General features: G+C 35.8%; 1 protein-coding gene across 1 annotated transcript; it reads left to right on the forward strand.

Annotated features, from left to right (window-relative positions):
• Positions 1-1,675: 1,675 nt before the first annotated feature.
• LOC127516162 (ribosomal protein S6 kinase alpha-5-like) lies at positions 1,676-10,874 on the forward strand. The gene is made up of 10 exons (XM_051900533.1): positions 1,676-1,831; positions 2,235-2,372; positions 2,486-2,555; positions 2,651-2,742; positions 3,630-3,713; positions 5,693-5,754; positions 5,890-5,952; positions 6,051-6,102; positions 7,420-7,539; positions 8,180-10,874. Exons 2-10 carry the CDS (start codon positions 2,247-2,249, stop codon positions 9,065-9,067), a joined length of 1,557 nt encoding a protein of 518 aa, XP_051756493.1. The 5' UTR covers positions 1,676-1,831; positions 2,235-2,246; the 3' UTR covers positions 9,068-10,874.
• The last annotated feature ends 250 nt before the right edge of the window (positions 10,875-11,124 follow it).

Consider the following 11,124-nt stretch of genomic DNA (forward strand, 5'->3'; position numbering starts at 1 on the left):
CAACCGATGCACGCTCAACGGCTAGAGAATACCCATAATGCACTGTGAGAGTCGCGCGCTGAATGAATTCCCGCGTCTCGCCAGGAGATGGCGCCCGCAGCTGAATCAATCATCCATTCATTTTCCATTATCATACAGATATAAATTCCTTTTTAATTAATCATTAAATTGTTTAAAAGGTTTGAACATGCTAGTTCAGCATAAATATTAATTACTACTGGAGCTGCCAGTTTGCTACATTTCAAAAGATTATTAAACAGTAGCACAAACTATGCGAAATCGGCAGCCCTTCCAGTGCACTCAGTGTCCGAATTCACTCACTCGTTTCATTCACTCCTTCAAGTGGACTAATGTAGGGAATAGTGAATGAGGGTATAGGGGGCGATTTCGAACACAGCATCAGAGATCGTTATGAACAATATCATGAAATTAAATGCATTTACAAGGCAGGAATAAACACTTCTGCAGTGAAAGTTTGAGAAAATATCTGACTATATCAATGCATGTGAATCAAAGAAATATGTCTAATAATTTATAATATAATAATTTATATTAGATTCACAAAGAGCTCAAATGAATAATTTAAAATAAATTTAAAAGCTTTATATATCGATGCATGTATTATATTTATATCAATTTAAAAGCAAAGTTAAATATTAATTGTCAAGTAATATAATAGTTATATGAATTATACACAATTTTGTCTCTAGAATGTTTCTCATGCTCATGAATTTGAATAAAAGAGTTAATCGATTTGATGCCGTGCCCGTTTATCCATTCACAGTGGCATATAGCGGACGGGCATGCAGGACTATTAAATTATTTTTCTTATTATCATGCTACTTTAAATTAAATATTATTATTATTAAATATTAAGAAAATAAATTAGATTCATCTCTCATTGTCTCTAAGAGAATATGCGCCGTTATTGCAGCGTCAGATGCCAAAAGCTCAGTCAGTCTTTACTTTCAGTTTCTGTAGTGAATAGGCCTAATTGACTCTCACGCAAAGTCTGCACATTGTTTGTGTGATAAAATGCTTTGATCCTTTGAGCTCATCGGGACTGGAAATATATTTATAATAGTTAATTTTTTTGAACTGATAACTGATAACGAGAACATTCGTGGCTGTTCCTTATTTACCTTAAGAATCTTTTTAAAGTCTTAAAAACGGCTGCAAGGTCCTGTTTGACAAGCTACTGACCAGCATTTGTGTATAGTCAGAAAGACAGTGTATTAGTTTTTAATATATGTATCACTATGTTAACATGGTTAATTCATTTTTTGTATTCATAATGTTTAATTCAAATTGCTTTGTTTAGTATTAAAACAATAGGCAATATATTTCGTAAACACTACAGTATTCAGTCATGAGAGCCCCAATTGGCATCTTGTGGTTCTCCTCTGAATTCATATTTTCATGATGTTTCAGTTTTAAAATTTTAATTTTAGGCTTTGAATTGTTAAAATGTATAATTGATGATGTGGTAGAGAACTATACACTCTAGAAATTGCAGAGAAAAAATATTTGGTGGTAACATCTGTACAAAGTGAAGTAAATTAGATTTTAGTTTGTTACAAAACAGTAAACATACAAGTTGTGGCAATCATGTGATCTCCCAAAAATAACAAAAGAGTTCACCTACATGCTACTTCCTCATTTGTCTTTCATTAGCAACACATAACTCATCTCAGTCGCATTTGATGGCAGGTTCTACTCTGTGAAACAGTCTATAGATCCCTCAAGTCCTAAAAGAAGAAAGGAATATTACTAAATACAATATTTACCATTTCTAAACACAGGGGACGAATCAGTTATATACATTGTTCAGGTAAGAAAAATTAGACTCTTTCAATTAAATTAATATGGCACTATTCAGAATCAGAGAGAGGTCGAGGAGGCATAATTTAAAAAAATAGAAGAATGACTCGACATTTTTCCTCAAGTCAACAGTATAAAAGTATTCATTTCCACTCTTGGTTACCAACAGCTGAATTGATTTCAAAGAGTTTAATCATAACTTTAATTATAAAAACATATATATGATGTTACCAAGTTTCTTGTGGTATCATATTTCAATAATCTGATATGTCAACATTTGCTTAATATGGCCTCTAATGAACTATGGTCATTTAGAAAAAAAAGAAAGCTTAAGGAAAAATAAAGGAGTAAATCCTTAAACTTAATGTAAAGAATGTGAATGAATTTGCAGTGCTTTTCTGAAATATTTACAGACATTTTCAGAGATGGGCAACAATCAGTCAGCTCTTACAGAACGTGGCTACACCCTGGTGAATGAACAGGAGAAGATGATGCTGGTGAAAAATGAAAGTGGTGATCAGTTTGTCATTAAAAAGTTCAGAGATGCCCGGGTGAATATTTTGTTCATAATGATATTTAAACATAAAGAATAATGCTAGAAGCTATAATGCTAGAATAATAAAAGACTGAAATTCTGAGACAATACATGCTTGTCTGTTTTTAGGGAGATGGGTCAAACTTTCTCCTTCAGCTTAGTCATCCACACATCGTACATCATAAGGAAATCTTTACAGGTTAAAAAAAAAAAAAAAAAAAAAACTTTATACTCTGTCAACACATCTTAGTAAATGACTGTAAATCAAATGGTAATGAATGAATCTGCTTTCAGATGAGGGTAATGTGTATCTTGTATTGGAGCATTGTGAGGGTGGAGATCTCGCTCAAAAAATGGAGGGGACGGTTACATTTTCTGAGAATGAGGTATGTTTGTAGATGGTGGTGTTTCAATACATAAAATCATAATAAAATAATCCTGATAAAAACTATCATAAAACCTGATAAATGTAATCCCAGCCAAAATTAAATTCAGTTTGGAAAACTATAAGCTGACTATATATATGTATTTTTAGCAACATTAAAATTGTAGATTTTTAAAACCAGTAAGGCAATAAGCAAAAAAAAATTTTTTTTAATTTTTTTTTATTTTCAACATTACACAACAATCCATACAGACTGCAAACATACATAAAGAGAAGCATGTTACACACATAACTCATTTGTCTGAAATGCATGTTAAAATATAATACCACAATCCAATATAAAAGCAGAAAAAAATATCTAAGAATAAAGGCCAAATTATACTGCGGGTTTTGTATGTACGTGAGGGTCCACGTACTGCATGGCACATTTAATTTGTTTTGCTCTAATCAGTTGTTCATCTAGGTGAAAACACTTGCCCGGGCCGTTGTTTCACAGTAGAAAATGAAACTAGAGAGACAGAACAACAACAAATTATACCGGAGACTGCAACAACAGATGCCAGTGTACTTTGAAAGGCTATGCGTTCAACTGTACACACACACACACACACAAAAAAAAAAGAAAAAGAAAAAAAAAGTATATGTTGGCCTTAATAGTTAATCTAAAAAAATGCTTGCTCTAAACAATACAATGCTACATAATAAGAACAATGACAGTATAACTAAATAAATATAAAGTAAATTTAAACATTTTTGAGAGACTTTCTTTGAAAGTGTGCTGCCTTTAAGGTCCAAGCTGTTAACCTAAATACTGAATATGAATGCAAATATTTGTTATTTTATCTATCACTGTCATTCTCTCTAAATTGACATTTTATGCATTTACAGGTTCTAGACTGGATTGTGATGACCTGCATGGCATTAAAGTACCTGCATGATCAAAAGATCCTACATAAAAACCTGCAGCCAAAGGTACAAATGCAATTTGTTTAATGCACAATTAAAACGTTTCACTGCTCTTTGAACAGCACTGGAATGTTTTTTGTTTAGCTGATGCAATTGCAAATATGTTCATGCATTGACCTAATTTAACTTTACACCTACTTCTTTATGATCTAGAGCAGTGGATCTTAAACCTGTCCGGGGCTGTGTTCCACTCTACTTTTAGACACGCACTCACGAACTTCCCTAAGCACTTACCATTGGGGGAATACCTGCCGCCATTTTGAAGCACGTTCCACTTCGTTAAGTGGACAAGGGAAGTTTATATGGACAGACCCTCGTCCCCTCGATTTTGACCGAGGGAGTGAGTCTACTGCTATCACATTTAATTTACCCCACCACAAACAACTTTATGATATATATATATATATATATATATATATATATAACAACCCAAACACACCTATATGCATATAGAATGCTTCATTAAACAATTTCGTAAGGAAAAAAATAAAAAAATAAATAAAATCAACTCCATATGATCAAGAGCTTAGGACGTTACAATTCAACCAATTGCAAAGGTTCCGCCAGTAGTAGGCACTCGTGCAACGTAAGTAATGATGTACATTCGAGTCAACGAGACTGAGGGAAGTTAGTAAGGGAAGGGCATAAAAAAAAAAACGAATTGGAACACAGTCCTGGAGTACTAGCAGTCCTGCGCATTTTGTATGTCTCCCTATATCTCACACACCAATTTCAGGTCTTGCAGTCTCTACTAATGAGCTCATGAGTTGAATCAGGTGTGATATATGAGGGAGATATACAAAATGTGCAGGGCTGGGGGGTCTTCTAGGACAGGTTTGGGAACCACTGCTAGAGACTATTAGGGTGATTCTCATGAAATCTTCGTTTCAAAGATTTCAAACATGAAAATTTTAAAAATGTTTGCATCAACAAATTTTCTTTTTAGAGCAAGTACCTGTGATCATTAAAGTGTCCCTATTATGGATTTTAAAAAAATTACCTTTCATGTAGTGTGTAACACAGCTCTAAGCGAATGCATTCTGATACAGTTCCCACAGGTACACATACATAAAGTATAACAGTGACGCTACTATCACGTCTTATAAATAACGCAAACAAAGGTGACACTTACCATATAGAAATGTCGTTCTCCAGTCATGATTGCGAATCAGTTTCTGGTTGATTGACTACTTCAGACGTTTCATCGTCGGACTCTGGCTCGAATTGATACGGTAAAATCGATGTTATCGTTTCTGTCCATACACTGTATACAATGTCTTGCGAATGGATAGCTGTCATTCAGTTATAGCAATGGGCGCAGTAGACCAATCACAAAGGATTGGGCCATCTGACCAATCAGAGCAGTGTAGGCTCACGGAAAGGAGGGGTTTAGAGGAATCTTTTTTATTTTTTGTTTATCAGGAATTTGTCACACAGTGCCACATCCAGTGTAGATAATATCACGGATTATAATGGGTTCTGTTGTCTTTTGACGCGTCACATCGCGCTGCTCACGTCCGGTGTAGACACGGTGTTATGGAGTCTGATGAGCCTCTCCAACTGTCAAAATTTGAAAGGTCTGAGCTAAGTTTGGTGGTTGTAGCTTGAAAAGTCTTGGAGGAGTAGCTTTTAGAAAATTTAGTCTAAGAAGAAGAAGAATAAATTTGTAAAGTACAATATCAGTAAGTTGGCTTTTTCAAGTCAACTTAATTATAATTTAATAAGTTGTACAAGGCATGTTTGTTAAATGAAAACTATGAAGGGAACATAAGTACATTTAAAACTGACTTATCTTTTATTTTGGCAAAATTCCTGTTAAAACCCCACCCACTTCAAGTTTTATTTGAATACAAATCATTTTGGGATTGTTACAGATACAGATACTGGTTCTGCTGAGCATCCCTAATAATGAGATCACTGGATGAGGACACTTATTCATTTAAAGAGATAATGAATTAGTTAAAATGTGTGTTTTCTTATAACAGAGTATATTTTTCACTGCATGTGGAACCATTCGTCTTGGAGAGTTTAGAGCAATTAATGAACGGTACTGTATGTGCTCCACTGATTCAAAATATGACTTGTATGAATCTCTTGAACACATAATACAAAAACAAAAGCAAAGCAGTCCATGAATGTGCAAAAATAATGATCTTTACCATGTTTTTTCTGTTTCTATAAGGTCCACAGACAGGAGGCTTGTCGCACCTGAGATTTTGAGTGGCAGACCTTATGATGAGAGATCGTAATAAACATTGCAGAATTACTATGCTGACTAATATTATGACAATTTCCCTACCTGAAGAGTGAAACTGTAACCCTCATTCTCTTTACATTTTACAGTGAAATTTGGAGTTTGGGAAATTTCATCGAGATGAGCACGCAGAACCGTGTTGTAAGGCTAATCTTTTATCAGATATTCAGCATGTTTGGTTCAAAGTAATTGAACTTTATGTTTATTTTTTATTCATTTGAAATTGTGTTCGCTGGGTGACGTTGTTGACTCAGTGGGAGTAAACTTGTAAGTTTTTGTAGTCCACTGATATATTGATTTAAGATTTAAACAACTAGTTATTAGTTTTTATTTCTCAGTTTTTAGGAAGAAGCACACTTGAAATTGTTACAGAGTTGGGCAAGTTACTTCCAAAATGTAATAGGCTACATTCTATTACTAGTAACTGTTATTTTAAAGTAATTAGTTACATTACAATATTGCTGTCTCTGAATTGTAATGTGTTACACTATTTTTGCATTACTTTTGAGTTACTTTCACCAGAATAACCACAGAAGTATGACGGCATAAAATGCTAAAATGTAGTTTATTGCTGCTCATTATACATCCAGTGGAGGGCGATGTGGTCTATAGCTTAATGATGGTGTAGGCCAGTGATCCTCCAGGGGTGTTTGAAGATAACTTAAAATTTTTGAGACAACTTAAAATTAATTTAAATATAGTAATATAATTTATTAATTGTATTATAATATGATAAATTAAATATTAAACACCACCTCTCTGCATATTCTGCGATTGTTTCGGAGCAGCCCACGCAGTTTCTCGTCGCGCTGTGTGAAATAAAGACTTAACAGTGACTCAAACCACCCAACCGCATCAGTAACATGGTATAGAGATAACTACATCTCTAAGTTGGATAATGAAAACCAGTGTCGCTAATAAAGTTTTGATGGATGATGATTGTAATGAAGGTAAAGACGACATACAGGAGTCGTACATTAGGCATGCGCGAGTCCGTTATTATTGATACGCAAACAAACCGTGTATGTGTTCTGGGCTCACTTATTTATACTCACATATTTCTGCATCTGTTGCTTTGTCTTGGCCACGCAGGACGCATCCAGCGCATATCGTCTGGCGCATTCTTTCTCTTCTCCGACCCTGATGCTCTCTCTGTTATCTTAGTGTTTGCATGGTATCGATCCAGATGTTTTTTCAAGTGCTATTTCTAAAAGGTTCCGTCTTGCGGTGTTGGTAAAAACTAACACCACTTAATTTCGGGTTAAAATGCGTTGTTGTAACTTGCGTTACTGAGATTGTAACGAGTGTAATATTACCCAAATTGTATTAGTAATGCATTATATTACTGCTTTACAGCAAAAAGTAATATATTACTGTAATATAATTACTTTTGAAATGCGTTACTTCCAACACTGGTTACAAGTAATATTTACCTGCTCCTATGAATCTCTTCCTAAGACCTTATCTGAGGACCTTAATCAGCTGGTAAAAGACACTCTTCAGATTAATCCAGCAAAACGTCCATCTGTCAGTGAGATCTTAATGAGGCCTTTTATCATCAAACACCTTTATGAAAAGGTGAGTTGTACCTGATTAAAATGTTTTGTATATCACAATTTATGAAAATGAATTATATAATTAAAGCAGGAAGTAACAATGTTTCAGGGATTGCCACTGATTATAACTACATATTAAGTTCTGGCTTGAAACTCTGATGATGCGACTGATAGGTCTTTGACTCATTTGGTAGCAATCACATCATTATATACACAGCAGAGTTGATTGGTTGCTGTTGCATCAGCGGCCAATAAGCTTGCTGCTTCAAACATTCAAATACTTGGCATTGTTTGCTGTTAGCAGTCTGCAGCGCTCTTTCAGAACCCTCCTCCTTCCCCAGCTCCACCTGTATAAATCTGCTACGGGGGTTAATTCATGTATGTTACATGTGCAGCATGTCATACATGCTCACAGCAATGTCTGTGAATGTATTGGCAGTAGAAAGTCTCGGTACATGCTCTGCAGCAGCAGCAGCGTAGCAGATCTATTTCACTAAGACCAAATACATTAACATTGTCATATCAATTACTATGCCAATCTCAATTATCATACCAGTATCCTGAGAGTTGTCATGACAGAAATTAAATTATCAAAGAAAAAAAAGAAAAAAACTGAACCAACAAACAAAATAAAATTGTAATTTTTTATTACTTTTTTTCAGAGCAAGCAAACTATTGAAGAGCTTTATGAGACTCTAGATGCACTGAGAAAGCTGGCTGATGGTTTGGAGAAAGTCCACTTCAACACAACTGTTGGCAGTCTCACAGGAGGTGTAGTAGGATTGGCTGGAGGAATCACATCTGTGGTTGGAGCTATTCTCGCTCCGTTCACTCTCGGAGCGTCTCTGATAGTAACAGGAGTGGGAATCGGTGTAGCAGTAGTTGGTGGAGTAACAGCTGGTGCCAGCAACATAACAAACATGGTTAACCAGCGTGCAAACCGCCAAAGGATCAAAAAGATGATAACAGAGTTCCAAGAAAAAATTACCTCCACAAGCTGCTGCATCCAAAACATATCAACAGGAGTGGAAAGTCTACAAAGAGAGTTTTCCACAAGCAATGGATCATTTTCCAGGGCACAGTCTGAGGCAAATTCTGGAGTTCGACTTGGACGAGGTCTGGGAGGAATTCCAGAGCTTGTCCGTTTAATTGAAGTGGCAAATGTTGGGAAAGTTGCAGCTCAGGCTGCAAGAGCTGTTCGTGTGGCTGAAGCAGCTACAGGGGTTTTATCTGCACTTTTTGTAGCGGTTGACGTCTTCTTTGTGGTTCTCGACTCCAGAGAAATCCACAACATTCGCAAAGCTCGTGGTTTAAGAGAGCGTCAACAGCAATCAACAACTTGCGCTCGACAAACAAGAGAGGAAGAGCTGAAATCTGAGACCATGAAATTTGTGAAAAAAATAAGGGAAACTGCAGATGAGCTTCAAACGACTCTAGATACACTACAAGATGCAATGCAACTAAAACCTCAAAAAGAAGAAAGTGGTTGGTTCTTGTTTGTTTTACTTGTGTTGTTGTTATATATGTTGTTTATATTCACTGCACACTAGTAATCCGCTTCATCATCTTACAGGACATCAGAGCACATGCTCTACATACAAACAAACAAAGCAAGAAGCAAGAGTTTTAATCTGAGACCATGAAATTTGTTAAAACTATAAGAAAGATTACATGTGCTTCAGATGACTCAGGATACTTTAAACAGCACAATACACCAAAACCCTGAGACATCCGACACAGATAATTAAGAATTAGTCATGGCAGCACAAGATAAAGTATCTATTGACTATAACAACGGCTTACTGTATATTCTGGGTTTTTTATGATAAAGGACCTAAAAATAATATTCCTTGTGTGGGTAATTTCTAAAGAAAACTTATTAAGAAGCAGATAAGCATTAAACTTGCTCTACTCCCAATTTCTGTAATTTTATTCATGCTAGAAATGTATGTTATTGAGGCTTTTTCTAGTGATTTCTCAATGTTTTGAAGAGTTAAAAAAAAGGGACAACGTAAGCTCTTTTTTGTGTATACAAGACTTTGCAAGAGGATGTGATTATTATTACTTGGGGCCTGAGCACCGATGGTGTGGGGACCTTATTGTAATTGCTCGGCCAATTCTTCTTCTTCTCCGAAATGAATCACATTTTTGAGGGCCTAAACATGCTCGAAAACTCATGAAACTTTGCAGATGCATCAGAAGTGGTGAAAATTACATCTGATATGGGTTTCAGAATTAGGTGTGGAAAAATGGCTCGATAGCGCCACCTACAAAATTTCAATAAGGCACCCTTCGCGCTACGTTTCAGGTACAGGTATGAAATTCGACAGACACATGTAACAGCCCAATACCTACAAAAAAGCCCCAGGGTGCAAAATCTGTAAACCAACAGGAAGTGAGATATTTTGAATTTTCTCTGCAAAGTTTTTGCAATGTCGGATCTGCCCCAAACTTCACGTTTTATTAGAGTCCTGGCCTGAACACATCTACATGGCAATATTCAGTTACAGTCATAGCGCCACCTGTGGGTAAAAGGAAATTACATGTTTTACACTGTGATTAACTCCTCACAGAGATTTAACCAGAACCACATCATATATGGTCAGTCTAATCTTAAGGCCTTAGCGATGTTAAATTGTGAAGATCTTGAGTTTTCGCTGAAGGGCGTGTCCGTGGTGGCCTGACAAAGTCTGATGTTTCACCATGAAACAGGAAGCTGTTTCATGGCATACAATGTCTGATCTGCCCCAAACTTCACATGTGTGATAAGAGTCCTGGCCTGAAGACATCAACATAGCAATATTCGGTTACAGTCAAAGCGCCACCTGTTGGAAGAAGGAAGTGTGGCACTTTAAAATGACTTTACCATAATTCTCCTGTATTTACTCGCTTACATGCATGTCGCCCACTGTTCACTGTTTTCCTAAGGCCAACGGGTGGCGGTGAGCCCGGGTGCGAGGGCCCTTTCATCGCTGCTTGAAGCTTTAATACTACAATTGTAATTTTCTTTCTGCAGTGTCAATTTAATGTCATAACTGATTTATCATATAAATTAATCATCAATTAATCATTCAATGACAAGTCTTCAAATTACATGTGATTCACAGTGTCATTCAGTCTGGACATTGTTTTGCATTTGCACCATTTTCCTGTCTGTTTGTTACTATGGTTACTGATTTGAATTGCCATCACATTTAGCTTGGTTATCATTTTTCACCTTGTTTTCCTCTATATGTAAGATCCTGTGTTTTCAGTTCACATTTGTCTGATCTTGTCGAAGTATGGTTGTGTTTGCCATCCATCCTGCCTTCGTTTGAATTTCTCCATGGATATTATTAAAGACTATTTTGAATCTAATTCCTCCTCTTTGTGCACTTTACTGCAGCCAAGTGTGTAGCATACTTTTTACTATTGAAATACATATATTTAAGCAATGCAAGCATTGTTATTTCCGTCTATTCAGTATTTAAGATAGAAGAAGTTTAATTTTCCATTAATTTATTGTAAATAATACTAAAAAAAATAATAATAAGACTACTTTCTGGCTTCACATTCTGGAAGTGTGAAATTTTTCAGACATCATGTCTGCCTTTGGATGCAAATCAAA

This window comes from Ctenopharyngodon idella, chromosome 7 (assembly GCF_019924925.1).
Source record: "Ctenopharyngodon idella isolate HZGC_01 chromosome 7, HZGC01, whole genome shotgun sequence".
NCBI lineage: Eukaryota > Metazoa > Chordata > Actinopteri > Cypriniformes > Xenocyprididae > Ctenopharyngodon > Ctenopharyngodon idella.

Coding starts and splice junctions, on each gene's coding strand:
- LOC127516162 (XM_051900533.1), top strand. CDS start 2,247: ATGGGCAACAATCAGTCAGCTCTTACAGAACGTGGCTACACCCTGGTG. Junction 3,714..5,692: donor ATAAAAACCTGCAGCCAAAG/GTACAAATGCAA, acceptor TTCTTATAACAG/AGTATATTTTTCACTGCATG. Junction 7,540..8,179: donor TCAAACACCTTTATGAAAAG/GTGAGTTGTACC, acceptor ACTTTTTTTCAG/AGCAAGCAAACTATTGAAGA.